General features: G+C 37.3%; 1 protein-coding gene across 1 annotated transcript in view; it reads right to left on the reverse strand.

Moving 5' to 3' along the window:
- Positions 1-224: 224 nt before the first annotated feature.
- The window catches only part of FHIP1A (FHF complex subunit HOOK interacting protein 1A), a 77,810-nt gene continuing 52,727 nt past the window's right edge, over positions 225-25,307 (reverse strand). Inside the window, exons 6-12 of the mRNA XM_053460572.1 lie at positions 12,036-12,203; positions 10,258-10,337; positions 8,481-8,662; positions 5,007-5,996; positions 4,003-4,181; positions 1,328-1,466; positions 225-864 (exon numbers count right to left, since the gene is read on the reverse strand). Of these exons, the coding sequence (XP_053316547.1) occupies positions 623-864; positions 1,328-1,466; positions 4,003-4,181; positions 5,007-5,996; positions 8,481-8,662; positions 10,258-10,337; positions 12,036-12,203 (1,980 nt within the window). The 3' untranslated portion in view covers positions 225-622. The remainder of the gene's footprint in view (positions 865-1,327; positions 1,467-4,002; positions 4,182-5,006; positions 5,997-8,480; positions 8,663-10,257; positions 10,338-12,035; positions 12,204-25,307) is intronic.

Here is a 25,307-nt window from a genome sequence, read left to right on the forward strand (position 1 = left end):
ATATGGAAAGTATTGCTGATTGAGATAGATTCAGTCTGAAGCCTAACATCAAGCTTGGACCAGCTAACAGAGGTGTGGGAGGTTGGACCAGCCAAGGGCCATCCTCCCTAACATATCTCCTCCATTTCTGTATTTTGGGTCTGGAAGGCTGCACACAATATGTTTTGTTTCCCACAGAATAGTTTGGCTTTGTTTGTGCTAGGTAACTCCAGCTCGTCTTACACGTTGCTTGGCGAGTCAGTCCTGGAGATGGTTCCACAATGGATCACGTAAGGAAACTGTCTGGCTCTCTCACCTCTAATGGAAAGCATTCAGGTTGTAATATATTTTTGTTATCAAGTATTACAGGAAGTATTAACAGCCCTCTTCAAGAAAATTAGTTTGGTGTTTCTTAATCTGTTTACAGTGGAGTAAAATTAGTAGGGAAATTTGTTATAGGGATCATTCAAATACCATTTATTGGTACTGAAATAATTCCAACTCCCAAAGTATCCAATTAGGTACTTTAACTCCAAAACTGAGAAAAGCTGGTGCAGTAAAAACTAGTAGATAAAAAGTCAAGTCTATCCCATAGAAAAATCTACATCAAAAATAAGCTTTTAACACCATATAACAAAAGAAACTAGTGCTTAAAATAGTCACTGGTTATGTAATATAAAATGGAATGTTCTTGGGCCAGTGCTGCAAGTTCTTTTAAGAATTCTGGGAAAAGAACAGTTGCAAGGACAGCATTCCTGGTGTGTTCAGGTACTCCTGAAAGCAGAAGTTGAGTCTTTACTTTCCGGTCTTTATTTTTCGGTAGTACTGTTTGGGAAGCTGCGTTCATAGGGCCTTTGTTTTCCTCCACATTCATCAGTGCATTATCTGTCACAAAATAGCAATTATCAGTCATGAAAAAAACGTATTCAATGAAAAATTAGTATATATAGTATATATTTATATATAAAGTCAAGTATCTTGTGATACCGCCTCTCTGTTTCAATTGTAAATTCATAGAATTCATGTTGAGTGTGGGCACAGAATATGAACTAACTAATTAGTACAGCAAACAAAGAGCAAAATAAATCTCTTAAAACGCTAAATTGTAATATTAAAAAACGTCAAGCAAAGTACCATTAATAGCTCAAAGGCAAATAAACAGGTGTTTACAAGTCTAAAGGACAGACCACATTTACAAAATGATCTGTAATATCAGTGGGACTAGGAAATATGCAGCAAAATCAAAATATTATGGACAGTCTAGTTTATTACATGTATTACAATCTTGTTATATTTATTGTACGAGACCATTATGATCAGCAAGAATACGCATAAGAATAGAGCATACCTTTGGTTAGTGTGTCACTAGGCTGACAAGGCATGATCATGCGAGTATACAGGTACTGCTGAGCATCTGCACGCAGCATGGCAAAATTCTGCTCTCGGGTAGCAAATTGTTCAATTTTATGTTTGACAGAGGCCAGAACCTGCAAATCAAGAAGAAAAAATATATGTCTTCTGTGGTTCTTCTTGCTGAATTACACTTCTCCTCTGGTTTTAAGAAACAGGCTGACTTTATTTCATAAGGTGATGAATGACCAATTTTACAACAAAAAAGTTCTAAAGTCCCAGATGAAGCCAGCCTGACCGAAAAGGAATAAGTATCTGTCAGGATGAAGTCTCTAATATAATTCAGTCTCCCTTAACACCCTGAGTTCTGGGACAGAATCATTGTTTGATTTATATTGTGTTTCACACCAGGAACAAAAAAAAAAGCTTAGGGACCCTGCCAGGTAAATCACAACGTTGGTGCCATATAAACCTAAACACAACACAGCGAATCTGAAGGTGGTTTAGTTACATTTTTATGGATTTCTACAGATGTAGGAATTATTGGATTTCTACAGTGTTAACCAAACCCAATTTTGTTTTGCATTTGACGCTGCCATTTTATAAGATTAGACACATGATTTATATATTGTATGCACATTTTAAGGTATATGAGGTTTTTACGGTTTCCCTTTGTTCACTGTGCATATTACAAGGCACCCTAATAAGAGAAACATGTAAGGCTGCTTGAGGCTCCTTCCCTTCCCCCTAAGTTTGCAAACCATGTCTATGTTTTACTTTTGGATCACCAAAGTTTTTACAATTTTTTTGGCCACAAGATGTCTTTCTACTTGGTTTGGCGACAGGTCTATTTCATCCTAATGGCTGAGTTTGAAATGTTCTCTACAGAAACAAATTCTATTTGACACCAAAGTGCCTCCTTTATCATCCAGATGCTTTCCAGCCACAACTATTTGGGTTGCTCGAAAAGATGTCACACCCTCAACATCCAATGGTCACAGGTACAAAGTGGAAACATCGCTTAATACCTGTGCAAGCGTCTTTCCCTCTGCAGCTTGAGTTTCTATAGCTAGTGCTTTCATTCCTAATCTCTTCTTGATATTGTGTGACAGAAGTCATTGCTGAAATGGCTGCCATGGGAAGCAACAGTAATTAAAGACACTTATCATCTTAACCTAATTAAGTGTCTCCTTCTACTCCTCAGCGTGCTTATGAGTTAGCTTTGGTTTGATTCATCTGTATGAGGAAGCCATAAGTTCAAGACGAAAGGTGCAAAGAAAAGAGAGGAACACTATAAAATATTTTTGTTTTGACAGTTGGTTAACATTACCATAAACCATCCAGAAAGATAAACATGTATCAGTGGTTCTTCAGTTCCTGTAACTTTGCATTGCTTAAAATATAACATAAGTCTATTAACTTTGTAAATAACCAGTAAAATATTTAAGCTTTATATAGAGCTATAGAACAGTTTTACAACAGGGAAACGAAGAGGGCACCTGGTGATGGAACCTGAATATCTAATAAATCTCTTGTCTTGAAGTTATCACTTTTCTCCTTACCCAGCACCCAAAAGACAAATGTCTCTGGCGTAGTAAATCTTTTGTGTGTGTCACTTTGTGCTTCACTGTGCTATTTCAGAGGTACTTCTATGTGACTTTTTTATGATCTTTAAAAAACAGTTCTCTTGAAAGTTGATTAAAAATATTCCTTTTTTAATTTTTATAATTAAGCTGTGTGAGCTCTTCCGAATGACCTTCTTTCTTCGTTGTTCTTGTATTTTGTCCTTTACCCATTACAAGCTAAAAAGATGCATTTTATTGTCAAAGTGTAATAGAAAGTATCTATTAACGGAGAGAGAGAACGAAATGAAAGCGAAGTGCATTAATCAGACGTGCCTTCACCATACCTGGAAGCTTTATAAATAAGCTGACCTTGAGACTCTTTCGCTATTACCGTTTTAATAGTCCATTACAAAAATATCATTGTTGTGACTCCATAAAGGTGGAAACAAAATGGTTTTAATAATGGTTCTTATGAAAACCATTACTTGTCAGGAAGTAATGATATTCTGAATTGTCACCTATTTTGAAGCGGAGAGGACTGAGCTGCGATACACCATAAATAAGAACACCTTATCAGTAAATATGAGCAGAAGAGAAGTCGGCTTCAGATTTGGTGATCTGCCCACTGAACAGAAACTAAGTACCCAGGTATGGCCTTTTAGCCACTAAAGTCACTAAACCGCTGCCCCGTTCGTACAACAAAATTCTTAACAAGGAAATGTGACAAGAATAAGCAAACAAGAACATGACTATAGATATGGTGAGTAAAAGTATTGTAGATTTTTATAAAAATATTTTTACAATAAATATTCTGTTACAGAGGATTCTCCATGTACTTTTTTAGAATAAACAATGGGATGAGAGACATTTTGCATCTTGTTTTTAAAATGCTTGTGTTATTTTTTCTGAAATTTCTACTTTTCAATTATTATTATTTTTATTATTATCTTTTATTTATATAGCGCCAACAATTTACACAGCGCTTAATACAATACATAAATTCAAGGGGTATGACAAGACAAGAATTGACAGACTAAGACAAATCGTACATTAAATCTGAAACACAATCAGGATACTTGAATTCTGGCATAATTAATATTTGACTTACCTGGTATAAAGATCGTACACTGGGCTGGAAAACCATGTTTGTGTTAAGCAGGAAGGAGCGGATGAGAGGCTGAGGGTACGTGGCGAGTTGTGTGATTATTCCAATCAACAACAAGTTTACGTGCAGTGAATTTTCAAGCATATTTTCTAATTTTGACAGCACAACACTGATGAATGGCCCTGAAGGATATAAAGTTCAGGTAAATAATAATAAAATGTTGGTGCCTAAGTAGATATATAAATATATAGAGATCACCTTTTTATTTAGCTTTGTAATACTCAAGTACTGCCTAAAAGCATAGCCGCTGTTTGCTTTATATGTGCTGATCCACACAAAAGAAATTGCACTCTCTGGTATGTGTAATATTTTTTGTGAAACATCACAATTAGGTGTTCCCATTGAAGCTTTGAATGGAGCAAAAGTTTAAAAAATATATACTTCTAGGGAGGGTTTGAGCCTTGATGGGTAATAGGAATGTTTTTCTAATGCTGCATTTAGTTAAAAAAAACATTACATTCAGGTTTTGTAGTTGGTATAGCACTAGGATGATCACATGATGTATATTTATTTCAGGTCACTGACCAGCAGAATGTGAGGCGTATAAAAGTTACTGATTCCCTTCTGTGAGATTATACATCCCACATACTGCAGGGGGCAGCACTTTGTATGTGCTGGTTAGCAACATGGGAAATCTATGTGTGCCCTGGAATATGGCCAACCATATGCAGCACCTTTAGCATAACTAAATTAATGTATTTAATCTATAGCTTGTGATTTGTGTTTGACAATCAGTGTTATGGTTCAGGAGATGCTGTATTTTATGTTAACAGTATGGAAGCAGAGAGATGTCTCAGAGTGGCCCAGTCTGCATTATCTTATACTCTCATTCAATCCTAATTTTAGAGTTCATTGTTGCATAGCTCTTATGTAAAAAAGACTCTGCAGCTCTGAATCACAAGAGAAAAATATATGTAACATTAAAAAAAAAACTTGTTTCATTGTACCTGTAAATGGTTGTGCCTGAGTCCTGGGAGAGTAGTTGGAAAAGGCTGTGGCAGGTCTCAATGGAGATGATACTCTCTCCACTGATGGTGATCCCAATGAATATTTTTCAAATTCATCCTCATCCTCCTCCCCTGGAGAGACTCGACTGGGTGCTGAGGAGCTGCCCTCTTCCAATGAAGATGGGTTCATCCCCATTATAATCTCATCACAACGTGCTATGAAATCCTCACTATCTGGGCTCAAAGTCTTCTCATTAGAGTTGTAATCTGTACCAGAACAGGGGCCCAGATCCAGATTTGGCAATTTATTTTTGTTATGGCTTTGAATTATCTGTTTATTATTTGTTTCTTGACTAAAACCTGAGTTTTTTCTATTGTTCACATTAATTTTGCTTCTGTTTTGAATTTGAGAATGGGTCTTGGGTCCCAACACAGTTGCTTTCGTTGATGTCTCTATATTTTCTTCCAACGGTTTGCCATCTTCTTTGGCATCCTTCACGGCACATAACCTATAGACCATCACGTCATCCTGAAAATCTGAATCTTCAATATAAGACCCCTTAATAAGCATTAGTGTATTCTTTTTCATCTCTTGAATGTGCAATGGGGGTTCCGGTGGCAAAACAGAATTACTCAGCTCTGCCGGAGGTTGTGGTGAACAATTTCCTGAGTCGGGAGACATTCCAGTATCATAGCTGTCATCCCACTCAAGATCTATCTGCATCCTTCCACTCAGAGAAGGTGTCTCTGAAGAAACGGAACCCATGTGTGTTCTGTTTGTACGTCTAAATGTGGGGAATTCACCTCTCCTCAAGCTGCTCTCAAGCAAAGCTTGAAATGAGGAGTCTGGATCCGGGTTTTCACCGTCATACGGTGCTGACCAGACCTTGCAGTCTTCTACACACTGAAGGATGTTCTCGTGAGCTTCCCACAGGTAATCAAGGTAGCTGGCATCCACTGAATCTTCTGTCTCCCCGACAGTCAAATGCTCTGTTCCATGAGTAAAATACATTTCTTTAGATACATCAGAGTCTTTAACAACATAATTTGTTAATTATGGTCATATTGTATGGTTGGGCATAGTACTATAGCACCTGTTTTTCCCTGTGAAAAGGGCTGTGATGGCCCAGCATAAAACATGCTTCAGTTATTGAATAAAGTTAATTTAACTACAGGGTGAACTTTGCCCTTTATAAGAGAAATCCACCTTGATTGTCTCTTCAAAATAGCATAATATATATTGTTTTATCTTTCATTCATACCCACATAACCGCATAGATGTAGAGAATTAGAAAAAAATCAACCTATACATATGCTAGAAACATCAACATGTACAGTTCAAGAGAAAATGCACAAAAAACTGTTTTCAGACCCTTTATGGTGAGTTAGTAGTTCATGCTCATTGTAGTTAAAATCTAGGGGAAGAGATTTACATGAACACTTTTATATTTTGTTTGGAAAGTGATGTTTTATTGTGCTATGTCACTATTATTCTGTCAGCGCAGCTAAAAGTATAGTAAAGCTACATGTTTCTCAATGTCTTCCTCTGATTGTAACTGGAGAAGATATGATTGCAATTTTTCTGAATACTTATCCTCTTAACCTTAGGAAAGGTATATTACGAGGGCATATCCACTCGATAGGACAAATAACCCACCAGTTTAACCAGCACTATTGAAATAAACATTTGAGGGCAACATTGTTAGTCTTTATGTACTTTGCTAAATATAAGAAGACTGCTGAATACAATAAAGTTAAAATAAACATTTTTGTTAAAATTCAGGAGCTGCTTAACAATTTAGGCATAAAAATAGTTATTGTTTGGTTCTTGAGAAAAAGACCTGGTGTGAACCCATTTTGTATAAGGTCGCATAACTGAAAACTTCCACAGCTTCCTCAGAATATAAGGAATTTATATAAACATCAGTCTTAAAGACAAATGCCTCACATATTGCATTATATAGGTAGTTAATTATTGACCCATGTTAACTTAGTTGATGCCTGGGATTTATCTAATGGCAATTTAAACACTGCTGCCCACAATGAATAGTGGGCTTGAAGAAGCGGAGCTGCTAATGCAACTATACAAAAGCTGCGCAAAGTTGTCATTATGGGCGATTTTAATTAAATATTTAATTTATCAAATGAATGTCATGTTAACAGGAATAGGGTTTTGGGAATATTGAAAGATAATTTATTGTCTTGTTTTGAGCCTACCAGTAGTCCACAAATAGTGCAGAATTCCTATCCAATGAACAGTGACCACAACCAGGTCTTCAAATCAGCTAAAAGCACTTAATTTTAGAAATGCCAATTTTGGTTTTCTAGGACCTTTAATGATTAGTATCATCTTTAAAGCCCTATTTGTTGGGTATCTAAGTATACAGCTTGGGGAAATAAAGTCAAGCAAAATAGATCTAGGCAAATATTTCATAAACAGGTAAGTAATGCGTGTTAAAAAAAGTAGACTTTTTAGATCATAAAGGGAGAAATGTATAAGAAATATACAAAAAGTTGTAGTTAAAGTGGAGAATGAGAAACTTATTGCAAAAGAACAAATGCTTAATTTTTATCACAGTAAGGAATCAATGACAAAGATCAAACAATTAAACGAGACAGTAACTATACCATCGTCATTTACATGTCAGATCTAGAAGAGAACTAAAGACCGATGGAACACGCTGAAGGTTAATAAAGCACCTGGACCAGATGGGATCTATCTTCAAGAACTTTGGGGACTTAATTGAATAACTGACAGCCCTTAACTTTTAGTTTTAAGGATTCCTTTGTGCATGGATATCTTCTGCTAGATTGAAGTAACTGTGTAGGCATTATTGTAAAAAAGATCACTTAGGAGCTCTGGAAATTATAGACTGGTAAAGTTAATATTCATAGTAAGAAAATTATTTTTAAGGTTTGCTAAGAGATGCTCTCCCGTATTTTGTGACTAATAGGTCATGTAAACATATTTTTTTATAAAATTGCAAGCTACAATGTGGGCCGTGGGAGTGCAGTGAGTGTTTTCTACATGGAGTTTGGATACAAACTGGACAAAAGTCTCTTTCTGGTTTTTGCTTTCTTCTAGATTAACAGATATGGATTCTTAGAAGGATTTAACTTGACAGAACCAACTAAACTATGTGTGTGTGTGTGTGTGTAACTATTTAAATGCCTAGAGTGTCAATGTAGGGTATAAAAGTTGATTAGTACATTTTTACGGCAAACAACTTTACAGAGCAAGAAAAATATGTTTTCAATGATTTGGTTTACCATCCATTGCTGTATTACATAAATGTATTTTTACAGTGGAGAATAAATGTATTTTCATACGGCAAAGTAATAAAAAAACAGTTCTCTAGAAAAGTGTAGGAGGGATGCCAATTCTGCTAATATGACATCTTTTTATACTTTATATATCTATTTAAATAGTCAATTCAAGAATACTTAACAATATACTGTCAGGTTTCGTTTTACCTGTTTTCTGTATGATATTCGATTTATGATTTATGTCTTTGTATTCAGAGATGGTGTATATACTGCTAGAACAGCACTCTGGAGTTAAGGCCAAAAAGCGGGCTGCGGAAGAAGAATAACAGTCTGTCTCTTTGACAGCCCATCGCTGACTGACCATCATATGGTTGCAGGGGATTAAATATCTAGGAAAGAGAAGTAAAGCACAGTTATTATGAAGACAATCAGGGGTAGAGCATTACATGTTATGATTGCATCGGTATAGATTGTCCGACCACCCTTTTTCTGCATGCGCTTGAATCACAACTTCACCAGAGGTGGGCCTGGAGAAGCATGAGCAACATGAATCAGATATAATGATCTGAGCAGATGTTAAAAAGCTAACTTAAGTGCAGGATGTAAAGGTCTGAGATCATTTATTCCCCCAAACTCTAAGCAGGGAGAAGATCATCTACATGTTAACACTGTGCATCTTAGATTTGAACATTTTGGGCAGTACTATGATATTTCCAATTTGTATTATGGAAAACACTAGGATCTGCATGATTGTGGCTAATAACAAAGAGATTTGCTTAGAGTTTGCCCAAATATGGCATTTGTCTCCTATTTTGTGCTTCAAGGTTCCATTCTGCAGCAACTGAAGTAATGACTAGAGGTCCTGAGTTACAGATGTACAACACTGCATATTTTATCTCAGATTAGTGTCATGCATAAAAACAAGAATTTAATTAATAAAACGGTACTTTGTTCACAACAGGAAGCCAACGAGGCAGTACATATAAAGTTACGGAAAGCTGGAGTTCACCCCTGTTGGGAAATATATGACCTAAGCTATAAAGCCACTCTTTGATTATGTTAAGTACTTTTTTACGATTAATGAATAAAAATAGCTCTACATCAGAGTTGTTTGATCCCATAAATTCCTTTTAACTTGAAAATTCATACAAACTATTTTGTCTGACTTCACAGCTATAATTTTTAGTATTTAGAAACATAGAAAGTGACGGCAGATAAGAACTAGTAGGCCCATCCAGTCTGCCAAACCTTAGATATTCATTCTTTATGAGCAACAACTAGAAAATGAGATGTTATTTAAATCTGAGTACAGAAAAAAGGAGCCGACTTCCGTTGTGTGAAATCTGCCCCCACCCATGTTGAAACTCTGATATAGGGTTAGAACCCCTATATATCAAACCCTGACAGTCCCCAGGAATGGCCATCTTCCACCCGGACATTTTCTGTGGATGGTCGCCATAGAAAGATACTTATTCAAAGGTTAACATTGTATTAGAAGGCTAGTGAGATGTTCCTATGTGACCAATAGTCATACCTGGGAACTCATAGGGTTTCACCTGTATTCTCTGGATAAACACAGATTCCCTCCGGGCTCTACTCCTGAAACAAGTTCCATGGTTTAGGTTGCACATGCTCACCTCCAAAAATCTAACTGGGACCAGTCCTACGCCTATCTGTGCATAACCCGACAAATATAATATGGCCGCCTACCTAATGATTCGGGGTTTTTTTAAGTAAAACAACAACAGGCATGGTTTAATGATCACTGATCTATTTTTGGTGTAGAGCGCCACATATTCAAAACATATAGGATTTGAGGTTTGACCGTCTGAGGATATCTAAAAACAACACATGAAGGTTGCAATCAACCCGTGAACCTCCGACTGGACACTTTACAGTATAAAAAAGGATAGAAACGTGCAGTACTGCATGCAAAGCATTACATTTTACACGCATAATACACATGGATACAGATAAGTTTTACCTTAAAACCAGTTGTAACATGACATCTTCACAATGTAAACCAATCAGTGTTCGGAACAATGCCAAGGACACCACACAAAGCTAGTTTGGAGAAAAAAGAATTTGACAATAGGGTGAGGGTTTTGTTGCTCGTAAGTTTGTGGTTAATACATAACACAATGATGCTTACATGATAATTGGGTTATTTTGCACAATAGCATTCTGTATTGTTTTTTGCTGCTTTTGAAATTGTGTCATAACAAAATAATGTTGTCACATTCTATCACATTTATGTATCATCACATCATCCAGCTTTCTTTTTTCTGATGATTCTGACTTAGTACTGTTCAATAACCGTTTTTGGTATAATTGACAGTATACAGCGTATCCAAAGTATGGAATTGGACATTATAGACAATGTCTGAAAAACAGGTTGGAAGTTTGTATAACTTGGTGAACATCCCTTTTATGCAAACAGAACTAAGAAAGCAATATTGCAGCATAAAAATGAAATAAGCTAGAAGTCATTTTTTTTACTGAGTAATAAAACCTGATTCAAATCTTACTTTTTGTATCATATAATAAAAAAGTGAAGCTTTAGAAATTTCTCTGTTTTGTGTTTTCTCTTTTTATTTCATACTTTGTCTAAGCGTGATCAGGTATTTTAAATAGAGCCCAGACAAAGCATTTACAATGTTAAAATGTCATACTATGCAGCCAGGCACTGCAGATAATGCCTAGGGTCTGTATAGTAATATGATATACTTTGATTTAACAATGTCACTCATAACTTATACATAAAGCAATATTGATATTCCATTTAAGTCCACAATCCCCTCCCAATGGTATCCATCTACGAGGGGTATATCAGCTCTACTGTAATATGCTCGTTACCGTTCTGTACTTATTGTGATTGCGTGTTGCACATTTTTTATTTCAGTGTGATTAATACAATTGCTAACTGCAGTCCTATGTTCTGGTTTAGACTCCAGACAGTAAAATCAGATGCACTTGCTTGCCCTTTTATTAATATTCTGCAGCGCCTGTTTGCTTTTTACAGTTCATTGATTTCATTTATATGGTGCATTGTTTATAGGATTTATGATGATTTGATTTTTTATGTACGGAGCTTCACTATCTGGAGCCAGGGCTCAATTAGTCTGTACTATCTCCCCATAACAATCCCATCCCTATTACAAAAGGCACAGGCAGCGATACTGACAATGCCAGAATATAGATTGCATGCACAGAGAGAGCCCAGCAAACTCCTAATTAACAATTCCAAAATCCATTGTTAATAAACAGAAAATATTGTTCCTATTAAAACAATCCAATCTGTAAAGGAATTGCTATAACCCAATTAACTTTTAAATCGAATGCAAAATATTTTTGCAGAAAATATACTCAATAAATCTCTCTGAAGCATTGCCTGACATTGCAGTAACAAAAAACTCAAGTTGGCCTCCTAATAGTCGGGCTGTAGAATAAGGGAAGCAGGTCGTATGACAGTATGTTTTGCAAGCATATACACATTGCACTCATATAATATTTGCCTGTGTGTGTGTGTAGGTATGAGGACATTACATCGCTCTCTCCTAGTATGACCCACAGACCTACAGTGATTCTGTGGTGAATGCCGTCTCACAATGTATGTATAAATATACATGCACAGTATGTCACAGAACCCTATAGTACTCTGCTCAATACTATTGTAAAGTTACGTATAGTTGACAGGCACAAATATATTACTTTCTGCTATATAATAAATAGTCCATTTAAAAAATGTTGTGTGGTCTGTACCCGAAATGGAGTGTTGATTCGGCTAACTAGTGTATCCAATATATGGACTTGCTCGTGTTCGTAGATGAGAACAAAACGAAGGAAGATCTTCAGTAATGTTGGCTCCGAGACACTTCGTAGAAATAAGTCCAGATAGGCTGTAGTAGTCATCACCTCCTCCACAGTGACCTGGAATAAAACAAACAAACAAACAAGAGAATTGGTTTGGAGCCCCACTACAGTATAGGTACTGGTCTTGCAGAAGAGAGGTACGCAGCAAATGTGTCATATCTATAAGGGAACCATCAATCTGTACGAATATGTGACTCGCTGGTATTAGTGACACATGGCAGCTTCCTGGAGAACCTGGATGAGGGAGATGGCTGAAGGCCATCAAAGTGCTCCTGTGTGTGAATGTACATCTGGTACTTTGTAAGGTGGGCACAAGAAGTCTATGCATACATTGACATTCTAACTATAGGGGGAGGCAAATGTTCAATTAGCCTGGGGTGTTTATGTGTTATAGGACCAGCCATGAATATAACATACTTCTTAGATGACTTGTATCCTTCTCCTAACCTTCATATACACTAAAGGATTTAGATTCAGACACACAAAGTAACATTACAAGGAAGGGATGACAGGGGTACTGATTGGTATAGTTCACTTTTGTTTCAGTAAAGGATCTCAATATGTATAGCTTGGAGCAACGAAGAGAGAAGTGATGGAAACACTTAAATGCATGAATCAAATTAAACAAAGTATGAGAAGGAAGATAGTTTAAATGGAGAAGAAATGTTACAGGGTCATTAGTCTATATTTGGGCAACTTATCTGTGGGGCCTTATCAGTCCGGAACGCCGGCCGCAATTGGCCCTCGGGCCAGACTTTGGACATGCCTGGTCTAGATGATGCAATTGAATGTTTCTATAACATCTGTGTTAGTGTGTTTCTTACCAACCCAGTAGCATTCCTTTCACCATAACTTTAAAACCGCATATTAAATAAATAAAATAACTAGAATATTAATAGTGCTAAGAAAAGCACTGGCATTATAGGAAGCAGGAAAGGTCACGCTGAAATACATGTATGCAGGAAATAATTGGACATATTGGCTGGGATTTATCAGAAGCTGATCTTCTGTGGTACCAAAGGTCACAAGAAGTTGGCAGCTCTATGGAGGGTGTCTTCATCCAGACCCCCAACCAATAGCATTAGATGGCACAATTATGGAAAGTGTACATTTAGTATCATTATGAATCATGTAGCAGATAGAATGCCGCCACCACCCACGTAAAATATATTTATAAGCATATCTGCTTGCAATGGTCATATAAAATAGACATTTTTTGATTTATTCTTCACCAATAATCGTTTCACCATTTAATCCACATATCATAGACTTATATGAGTATTTTTCATAAGGTCAGTGTTTTAACTAAAGTCTTCAGTGACACATAAATGTACCCTGACCCATCACCTAAAAAATGCTATTAAGCACCATGCAACTGTCATCTAGCCACAATAAAACAATTAGTTGTTGTTTGTAGTTGGTACTTTGTTTTAAATAAAGGGTTTTTTAAATAAAAAAGGTTACAATTGTAATTATTCCCATTTGTCAGTTTTATAACTACGTGTAATAAAGGTACTAGGTTTTAACTTTTCCATGCTTGCTTCCCAAGCAAAAAACCGTGATTAATCCACACTTAATGGCTTTAGAAAAAAAATACCTTCCTATAGGGTACATATAGAAAAGTTGTAATGCAGGTAGTGATCGCATTTACACATGAAATGCTGGGCACTTTACTTTACCAACTTTGCCAAAACAGAATGGATCTAATTTCAGTTAAGAATTCTGAAAGATTCCTATCAAAATCTTGAAAATGTGCACCATTTTTATCATCGCTAATGGACTAGAAACCTCTGCTGCTCTGCCTCTTCTACAATGCGACCCAAGTTCCTCGTGGGGCATTCACAAAGCACAAGTCATGTAATGTTTCAGAATGGATTATATGGCGTTGGTCCAGAGTCTAGCAAACTGGCATATTTTCCATTAAAAGCAACCCCTGTAGTTTGTCTTCCAGTTTTCCATCAAATAAAAAAAATACATTTTCCTGTGCTTCTATGCTTGAATTTATACATAAAGGTATTATACGGCACTGCAACAAAATGTCAAACTCATTATAAAAATAATGACCTACGTGGGAACAATTAAATGTTACGGTAAAATCAATGGCAATTTATGATTGTTTCATAAAATATTAAAATCACAAACACTGGCAATGTCTGTGTATGCTTTGTCAGCAGCTAGTCTTATGTGATCATCGTAATTAATCATTCTACTAGAAAGAGAGATTTTAAATCAACAACTGTCTGTGTTGTTAAAAGAGAAACCAGCGTTTTCACAGCTTTTAGCATAATTAAAAGCACTAACTAAAACTAACTACAACATGTACTTCCAATGTACTTTGTGTAGATATTTGGTTTAAATTTTACCCTGGGAATCTATGGTAATAGATGGCAAGACTAGCATATCAATTAATTTGCTGTCACATAGTTATTATTATTATGATTATTATTTATTGATTTATATGGCACCATCACATTCTGCAGACCAAGTAACAATTTGACTTATAGAAACAAGAGCTAAAGAGGGCTCTGCTCAAATAGGCATAAAAACTATACTCAACTTCTCCTCCTCTCACCCTTACAAAGTGTACCTAAACTATAAAACATAACATTGCAACTCAATAGGGGAAAAGGTATGGTAAAGAGAAAGAGGAGCAGTGATAAAGAGAAAGGAGAGAAAAGAGAGATAGAGGATGAGAGATAAAGAGATAGGAATAAGTGATAAAGAGAAGGAAGATACATAAAAAGGTGAGATAATGAAAATGGGGATCAAAGACAAGGGGGGGAGATAAAGAGAAATGCTAGAGATAGAAAATGGAGTGATGAAGGGTAAGAAGAGAAGAGCAAAGGGAAACGTGAGATACAGAGAAATGGAAGAGATAATGAAAAGGGAGGATCAAAGGGTGCCCGAATACTCTGAGAGGAGACCACTGTGGGTGCAATGTGAGTGTGGGGTACCTGTGAATGCAATCTGTGCAGTTCCTGTGGGTGTAATCTGGGTGCTGTGGAAAGTTTTGTGAGTGCAATCTGGGTGTTGGGGCAAGTCCTCATGTACATATTATAGAGTTTAAATCGGATGTCTAAAGCAGATGGCATATTTCACAGAGGTCCTTCTGCACACCTAGCCCCACATGTCCATGAGGTTAGGAGCTCCAGGTAACCAGCTCAGGGAATTCCCCAGGTATAAACATAACATTTATTTAGTGTAGAGAACAGTAAAATGTAAGATTTTACTCATTTTACAAAAGTAACACATTTGCTTTCAGTATATATGGGGCAAGTCATTTGACCATTTCAGTTTTCAAATGTTTGGATCTTACTGGCAAAGAAATCTTACTTGCATGATCATACAGTATATGCTGACCTGACGTGGCCTTAAAGTGGAGAGAATCTTAGCCTCGTGATCTTTAAATGACACATATCAAGTGTTCAGTTATTCGCTTGTAAAACCCCAGTACGGCGATTTCTCTGAAAGGCATTTCTGATACTGTAGAATGTGTGAAGCTTTAAGCCATTGAACACACAGAGGGGATATAACTGTCAGCCCTGCATCTTGTCGGCTCCCTGATCCTTCGCTTTAACATCTGTGTGCGCCGGAGAGAGGAGGACATCAAAAGCAGCACTGCTCAGATGCTTCAATTTACTAATCGGTGTGATTCAGGCCATCCACATACAGAGCATGATGACTATATCACGTGCATTCCAGCCTTTTATTTGCTTAAAGCAATGATCCGTATAATACCGCTTAGCTTCAAAGTCAAAATAAATAAATGGATAGACTGTTTCGTTCCAATCAAAATCTTAATCAAAATTCTTAAATAAAGATTCAGATGAGCGCGCGCCCATAAATCCTTATTTACTTTCATTATTTATAAGTTGTGAGCATACAAACATTGAAACTCAATTCCCAATCATGAACCTTTATTATTCATCAAAGGTGCTGTTCTACATAAATGTGTTTTTTGCCAGCTTTCTGAGATTTTTTATGTTATTATGCACTCCTGAGGAATGCACCTTAAAAAAGCTTGTTTGTTTTTTTTAAATACTGTTTGTAAACACTTTTAGTCCTGTCTGTCTTCACTGCTCAGCCTGCCCATTTCTGACATCACAAAGTGTTACCTTTAAGGTCTTCTAGTTTACAGGGGCCTCATTCCCATTACACCTATCACACAAAACACCTCAAACCTATCACACAAAACACTTCACTCAATAACACTCCGATGTGGCGATTACTGTGAATTAGGATGTCTAAAGCTTTGCTGTCTCACATGCATGAGAATGAGATGACAGGTGGATATGGCTATAGGTGGCCAGACTGCTGTAATGTAATACATAGGGAAGGGGGATGACAAGACTCTGCTTCTACATATCTGTGGTGTTTAAATAAGCGTTAAACATTGTTTTGAACACATTAAAACCATCACGACATCATGAAAAAAATGTGACAAAAGACCTATCATGAGGGCATAAAACGTCATGAATAAAGTAGCGGTTTGCGCGCCTTGCACCAGAGGCAGTCCTCGTGAACCGACATCCCTTATTACGCTTAAAATTCCTTTATGAATGAATGTGATGCTCCATTCATGCATAAAGAGTGCTGCTGACTGGTCAGAGACTAATCAGCAACCTCAAACTAAATATACACCGATCAGCCATAACATTATGACCACTGGTCAATGAAGGGAATAACACTAATAATCTTGTTATCATGGCACCTGTCAGTGGGTGGGATATATTAGGCAGCAAGTGAACATTTCATCATCAAAGTTGATGTACTAGAAGCAGGAAAAATGGGTTAGAGCTTCTCCAAAACGGCAGCTCTTGTTCCTGGCCTGCGGTGGTCGGTACCCATTAAAAGTGGTCCAAGGAAAACTGGTGAACCGGCAACAGGATCATGGGGGGGGGCAAGGCTAATTGATACACATTGGGGGAGTGAGGGCTGGCCTGTGTGGTCAAATCCAACAGATGATCTACTGTAGCTCAAATTGCTGAAAAAGTTAATGTTGGTTCTGATAGAAAGGTGTCAAAACACACAGTGCATTGCAGTTTGTTATGTATGTGGACCAGTCAGGGTGCCCATGCTGACCCCTGTCCATGGCTGAAAGCGCCTACAATGGGCATGTGAGCATAAAAACTGGCCAACAGAGCAATGGAAGACTGGTCTGATAAATCACGCTTTCTTTTACATCACGTGGATGGCCACGTTAGTGTGCATTGCTTATCTGGAAAGCACATGGCACCAGGATGCATCCATGGAGGCGCCATCTTGCAAATAACAGGAATTAATCTTTTGCAAGCTCTTGGCGCCAGATACCACAGCACACTTTCAGAGGTCTAGTGGAGTCTATGCCTCAACAGTTCAGGACTGTTCTGGTCACGAAAGGGGGACCTACACAAGTTGGTCATAATGTCATGGCTGATTGGTGTTTATACAGTATATGTGTATGACTGTGTTGATGCTGCTTTGATGCTCAACAAGTTTTCCAAACAAGAGATCACTTTACTAGGAGCAAATCACATGTGTTACCCTACCAAGCAAGCAAAAATGCACATACATACATATATACATATACTGTGTATATACACATATATATATACACATACAAACAATAATTCTGCAAATTCAGATAAAATAGAGACAGAAATTCTGCAAATCATTGCAATCTATAACACGGCAAAATATTCGGCTTTTAAAAGTTATTAAATCAAGCACAGCCAACTTTTGTTTATAAGGGTAGAGTCTCACTAACACACTGGCAGTGTGAAATATTCCAATGAAATATATATGTCTTTAAAGTAGCTGCAAGACCAGAATGCACTTAACCAAAGAAAAATATAACATTCAAAGAACCTCCATTGCCATAGTCTACTATAGTTGCATCTATCGTTTTGATTATTCTATTGTTTATCTATTCTTTGACACTATATAAATATATAACATATCACATACTATCATTTATAAGGCAAGATCGAAGCAGTCCAGTGGCCAGTAATAAAGCTACATTTACAGAAGGGAACGTCATAGAAATCCAATAAATGGATTATCTTGAAATACATTCTCATATTCCTGCTATTATGATTAACAGTTGCCATTTCTAATGGACCAAAATTAACTTGACAGTTAAATAATACCACGCAACATAAGCACCCATTTAATTCTAAAGAGAAAATTGGTCCTTTTGTTTATGTTGCAGACACTGTCATGAAATAACTGTAAAAACAAACAAACATGTAGGTTTGAACCAAAAACACAGTTGAATTAAAATATTTACGTGTTTTGTATGTATTTGTGTATATGTATATATCTGCTTACGAGCCAGAAATAAAATGGTTTGCTTTTTGTTTTGGTATATTTTTGCTGCACATGACTACATTGGTTCACCAACATGATTTGTTTTGTAAAAAAGAGGGTATTAGGCCATCTGGTTTTAAGCCATCATCCAGCATGGTTATGGATTTAGCTCTTCACATGGTCACTTATTTCTCATTAGCATACTTGGGAACTTCTCCAATTAGACTAGAGCAGCTTCATGAAAGGGCCAACTATGCGTAGGGGCATGACTATGCCCAGACAGACAGACTTGAGTGAGAGGTAACTGAGTGGAGAGTAGGCAAGGAGTGGGCATTACCAAATGCCGCTCCCCTTATCAGAGAATGAAGAAACTGACGCAGGGACCTGGGAAGCCAGAGTTTCACCAGGAAATCAAACCCAGAAGGTTCCCAGTTATGCCCGCAAGTGCTGATGAACACACAAGGTCTTAAGACACAGTCTTGCCAGGCTCTTTCTAGGAGCAAGCAGATTGTCAACCTTGTACGGTCCCGCCAAGGCCAAGTTAAGCCCTTGTGTGTCGGCTAGGCCTTTAACTAATGCTCTATTAAAAATGATATTCCTTCTCCCTTATAAAAAATACACAGACCCAAAGAGCTGTATTTTAGGATTCCTATCCATAAGAAAGCAATATTAATAATATAAAGATTATAAACCTTTTTCTTCTCTTTGCTTTTATACCTGATGGGATAGCCATTAAATACCAGTGGTATACTTTACCTCTAAGAAAAAAGAGAAATTAAAGTACTTTATCTGAAGATGAAGGACAATATTTATTAATAAGCACTGAGCTACATGACTGCTTATGGTTAATTGAAGTGAACAGGGAGTAAAGGCTCATAGTTAGTAGGAAGCTGTGCTCCATGGGATATTCATATTAGTTCTTTATTATACTATAGAACTTTATGAGTCCTATTAGCTGTACTTTACACATGAAGAGAGTACAAATGTTTAGTCATTTCTTTCCTGAAACAGAACATACCTCAGCTGCGAGAAACCTATGTGGGTTAAGCCTATGGCTACCAGATGATGGACAACTCCATAATCACCATAAACCAATGTAGGCTAACATTGTTACTAATAGCTATGTACTATGTATAACTATTTGGAGGAATCATTAACCCTTTAAGGACAATGACTATTTTACACCTACAGGTGTTTATTGTTTTTATATTTTTACAGGGTCAGTCACATGTAATTTGTATCTTTTAGCCCTTTATCAACTCACTTAACTTTTTTGCTTTTTTTTGGAGAACAGTCCAACATGCCTGGAGATCCCCATGGTGTTTTATACCAAAATGACAGAGCAAGACAACCCTCTCCACGCGATCATGCGTTAAAAATATATTCAATTTTAGGGGCTAGGCCATTCTTTCAATAGGTTTGTATAACATCTATACATGGACAGATCTTCATTTTAAAGTAAGCAGCTTAAAAAGAAACTGTATGGTGTGAGAATTTTAACGTACTTAATCATGTGTGTATTGGTGATATGAAATAATTAGCATTATAAAGCAACATGTCCTCGATTTTATCCTAATTCCACATTCCAATTATCTGGTGTTGTATATATATATATATATTGTACAAAAGACCACCATCAAAGAAAGAGCCAAAAAGCTCATCTGACACACGCTGAGTTTAAGACAATCTGAAATGTAGAAAGCATCCTTCAATTTTAAATGGTGGTAACATGAATGGGCATCTGTGACAAGAGCTATGCAATACCTGCTGCCCATGGGTTGAAAAAACTACATTTAAGCCACAGTATCTTGACATATCTCTTCATTTCAGTAGAGCTAGCTGTGGTAATTGATGTATATACAAAAAATAGGTAAAAGAGAAAAACACATCTACCACTTTCTGGGCACCAGATACATAGACTATGTGCATTTCTTAAAAATAACTCTTAAGAGCTCATTGTACTAAATAGTTGTTTATGTTCTCTGGTACCTCATTTCTTTTCACTCATGTCCAATATAAATGTAATGGAATATCTCTAGATTGTAAGCTCGTTTGAGCAGCGCCCTCCTAACCTGTTGTTTCTGTAAGTCAAATTGTTATGTTATTTACCACTTGTTATATCCCGTCTACCCTGTCAACCCATTGTGTACAATGCGCAATATGATGGCGCTATAGAAAACAATAATAATTATGCAAATGATAACATTACCACAATGTAGTCATGTTTTGCTAAATATATATATAATATATATATATATATACACACACACACACACACACACACACTTATTCCTACAGAGCTTATATTACTTTGTTCTAGATAAACCGGTCTTCAATTTAGCAAAATTTCCTTTCAAGATCAAGAGTTCGTGAATACATAAAACATGTCTTGTTCGTACTTCCATATAAAAACAACTCATGTATCATAACTTATCATCTACATCATTGTTTTGTGATATAACCCTTACCGCAGTCTTAATAAAAAATAAATCGCATGATGTTATGCTGACAATGAGAGTCTATTCATGGCTCAAAGAGGTATAAAACCTTGGTTGAGAGAGATAACTTTTTCTGTGTCTATCATTCACCTCTTTGCTTTTGATTTATATAAAATGTTAGAACATTACGTTCTGCACCACTCTTCTTTGGAATTCTTGGGCAGTAAGATTCTTGGTGCTTGACAGAACGACTTGGCAATCTTCCTAAACCTCTCAAGTTACTTGTGAAATAGTTTGGATGTACACATTCTGCATTCAGGGCATAGCACAGAGAGGGAGGACAAGGGGTCAGTCTGGGGCATAAATACACAGATAAAGGCTTGTCTGGAGTCCAATAAAAGACACTTAAAGTAAAGAGAATTAACTTATTACAAAATTGTATTAAATACACCAAAAGGCCAGCTTAAGTACACAGGATGATGTGAGCAATTGTGTTGAGAAATGTAATATCAGCTAATGACAAATATTTGACTGCATAATACATTTTATTTATCAACAACTTAATGTCAGCATAAAGTGGGTACTGAATTGCGCTTTTAAGTTCACAAAGCTGTCAGCTATAAAGAAAACTAAATACCGGTATTTATAATTAAGTATCATCAACACCATCTACTGATACAGATGCTCTTCACAGAAATTCTCTGATATATATATTAAAAAACCACACGTGTGACTAAGCAGTAAGTCATAGTTATTAAGCGACCAAAATAGTAATTTAATGTTCATTCACTAGGTGGAGCTGGTTACACACTTGATTTATTTTTAATTGTGCTCTGAATTTCTTTTTAACCCCATCAGTTCCAGGGGATAGGGTTTTTGTTTTTTTTTGGAACCTCATGTCCTGGATCTATTTTGCCATTTTTACCATATGTGGGTTTAATTAAGATTTTCCTTTTCCATATTTAATGTACCCATACCCACACAAATTACACATCAAATATACATTTATTGGTGTAGTGGTTTAATTTTTTTCCACTTGTGGGAAGAGGGAGAAACATTATTTCTTACTCTATTCCATGTGATCCCACTGATCACACTTTGATCTCCATAGACTTGCATTGGGAATTGCAATTCATGTGATCAGCCAGTAGAGGGAGAAATCGGATTTCATCTCCTCCTGTAACGTTCTGGGTGACATCATCTTTAGGTAACAGCTTACCAGTGCTTACCGGTGCTTTCCCCCTTTACACTGCCATTCTTCCCGCAGGGCATCGGAATATGGCTTTCTATTCCCCTGCTCCACCCAGCACAGTCCTCCAAACAGCCCATTCAGCAGTGGTGCTACAAGAAGCTTGATCACCCAATAGGGCAAATGGCTCCCTTTTAGGCACTGGAGGGGCTGCTGCTGCCCTAGGTTTAGGCCTAGTTGGCCTTGGCCAGAATACACTACTGGATCTTACTATTATTGCTATTCTTACTAATGTGCAATTTCCAATCATGATGTAGTTTATACAGGACCAGATTAACCAAAATGCACACAGAGCAATTGCTGAGAGAGGTAGAGGGCCCTGAGCCCACATCCCATTTTAGAGTTACTTGATTTGCAGTAGCCTGCTCCTGTGCTGTTATAACCAGTGAAGCCTGTGAGTTCCTGATTACTGTAAGGAGCCGCAGGTATATATTGCCTGATTAATCCAGTGCAGAGGCGGCTCCTCTCTCCCTGTGCTCATCTGTACCCAGGCAGGAAGACCGAGAGGGCTTTAAGGCACAGAGTGTGCACTGATTGGGTGCACTGCTCGGCCCCCTTTTCTGACCTTCCTTCCCTGCCTTTGCTTTCCTTTCCCTCCATGTTACAAGGGCTTGTATGCCCAGGTGTCTTAAAAGTGTCATGGTTGATATCAACTGTAGGTCAGTTTAGAAGAGCTTAGTTCTTTCCACTTCGTCTCATGTGGTACATGTGCCACGGCAACCAGGGGTCTTTAGCCAAGATCCCTGACCATCATGTCAATGTCCTTCTCGGGTCCTGTGGGAATGGTCCTTCAAAGCTTCCAGGCAGACGCACTCAGTCTTCAGTAGTAATAAAGCTCCTTTGCAAGGACTTGTTTTCAGCCTTTCCCACACAATAAAGTAGGCTACTTTGTTCACGTAATCCTATGGAGAAGGGCGACGATCGGAGAAGTGCCTGTCATACCGGGTTCGGCACAGGGACAGTCTTGACCAGGATTTACTTGTCAACAGTCTTGTCCAATGTCACAAAAGATTGGCACTTTATTGGCTGCACACACTCAGTGTCTTTTTCACAGTAAAACATAGGTTGCACATGCGCAGGGCCAGGCCTTATGTGGAAATGATGTGATGCTAACACTCAATATAAACAGGGTGTGACATAATGAAGGAGTGTAGAGCAATCTGCAATAAACTGTTTTTTTTGTTACATTATGTTTTATTTGGCTTAATGTGGAATATAGTTGGACACAAGAAAAGAGGAGCCATTTTTGTATCAGTATTTCAGGGTCCCAAGCTCCTTAACCTGGCCTGCATCCAAGTTTTTGCATCTATTATTTATTCAAATACAGTAACAGACTCACAATAGCTTTACCTGAAATATACTGTGCAGGCAACCAGAAGGCTTCTTTGACCATCGATATGTATAAAAATGCGTATTCCAGAGCAACATGAATATCATTGCTGTCCTGCATGATGTCATTTCATACTGTAAGCATCTCCAGTTACTCACCGTACACTTAAGTACGCTAGGGCTATGGTAAATATGGAGACATTATAACTCCATGAGGTGAATAGCTTCCACATCAAACGTAAACCTGATGCATGCAACGTCAGGGACCAATAAAAGGTATTGCAGAGAATCATAGTATTAACTATTAAAATTAAAATAATTTTACGTCAAACAGCTAACCTTAGTGGGCAGCACCACAATTAACCCTAAACTGTTCTGAAATGAGTGATTATATCCTGGAATGCATCAGTGTCCATGTGTATTTTTATTTCATGCAATATAACTCCAAATCCCACCCGATTCTAAAATATATACCCCAAATTGATATACAAAGATATTACCACAAAGCCCAAAGCAGCAGCCTATGTTGCGTGGGGCTTAATCCATTTTCTAAGAGGATGGTGTGTAAAAATAGCAGGAATTAATGCCTCTTTAATGGAGTTTTTAATTTGTGCATATTAAGCAGATTATTGAACCACTGGATAAATGTCACTTTGTCACATTCACTGTTACAATATTGAAGTCCTAAATTACCCTGCTGCTGAAATTTACAGGTGAAACGAAAGATAATGCAAGTTTTCTCACAAAGCCTCTCTAGATTAATAGAGTTGTATTCATATCAACACCTTTCACATACAGTAGTGTGAAAAAGTATTTGCCACTTGTCTGCATTTCTCTTTTGTGGGATATTTTTTGTCACTTAAGGTCGTTAACCTTCCATAACAAAAGGAAACCTGAAGGAAGTAACATACAGGGCCTGCTCGACAATGGAGCCGAGTGGGGCAACCGCTCCAGGCGGCACTTTTGAAGGGGCGGCACTTCGCCGCCCCAAGCCCTTTTTTTTTTTTTTTTTTAAAGCGAAAGAGAGAGAAAGGGGCGCCTTTCGGTCTCGGTGCCGGCTTGTAATGCTGAGTGCTGGAAGATTACCTCATTTCCGGCACTCAGCATTACAAGCCGGCACCGAGACCGAACAAGGAGACTCGCCGCAGGACTGCTGAAAGGTAAGTACAAGGGGGGGGTAGATAATGGGGGGGGGCAGCAAGGACGGAGGGAGAGGAAGGGTAGATAAGGGGGGGTGGCATTTTAAAATTCGCCCCAGGCGGCATTTTGCCTTGGGCTGGCCCTGGTAACATACAATCTGATATTTATGTCCTTTATTTATTAAAGAAATGTATGTCAGTCCTTCTTTTAAAATCATATAAATACATAAGATATGATAATTAATAATGATCAAGATAAAAAGCCTATACTAAAATATGAAAAAAAAAAAACATTTTTTCTTTTCAATTTTACTTACATTTTCTTCTATATTTACACTGCCAGAGCTGAACAATGGCCCAGTTTATGTTCTGCTACATCTACTGGTAACAGTCATACCCCACATACATATTTTTTATGTTCAAGAGGGCCACATTCATGCTAAACATGTTACCCTATATCACATATTGTTAACACTATTAGCTTAATGGGTTTGGGGGATAGAAGGGCACTTTTTAAAAATGTATATATAATTTTTTAAATTGTTTTCTCTTTTTTTGTTTGTTTTTGCACCCAGTGCAGTATGGCTTGAGATCTCTAGCATTAACTGCTCGTGGCTGGTACTGCTACAAGATGGTCCATGTCCTCCAAGAAGTTCAGAAATATCAACTCTCTCTTCATTTTAAAAGTCCAACCGCAGCAAGCTTCTCAAGTAAGAAG

Source organism: Spea bombifrons, chromosome 1 (genome assembly GCF_027358695.1).
Source record: "Spea bombifrons isolate aSpeBom1 chromosome 1, aSpeBom1.2.pri, whole genome shotgun sequence".
In the NCBI taxonomy this organism is placed as follows: domain Eukaryota; kingdom Metazoa; phylum Chordata; class Amphibia; order Anura; family Pelobatidae; genus Spea; species Spea bombifrons.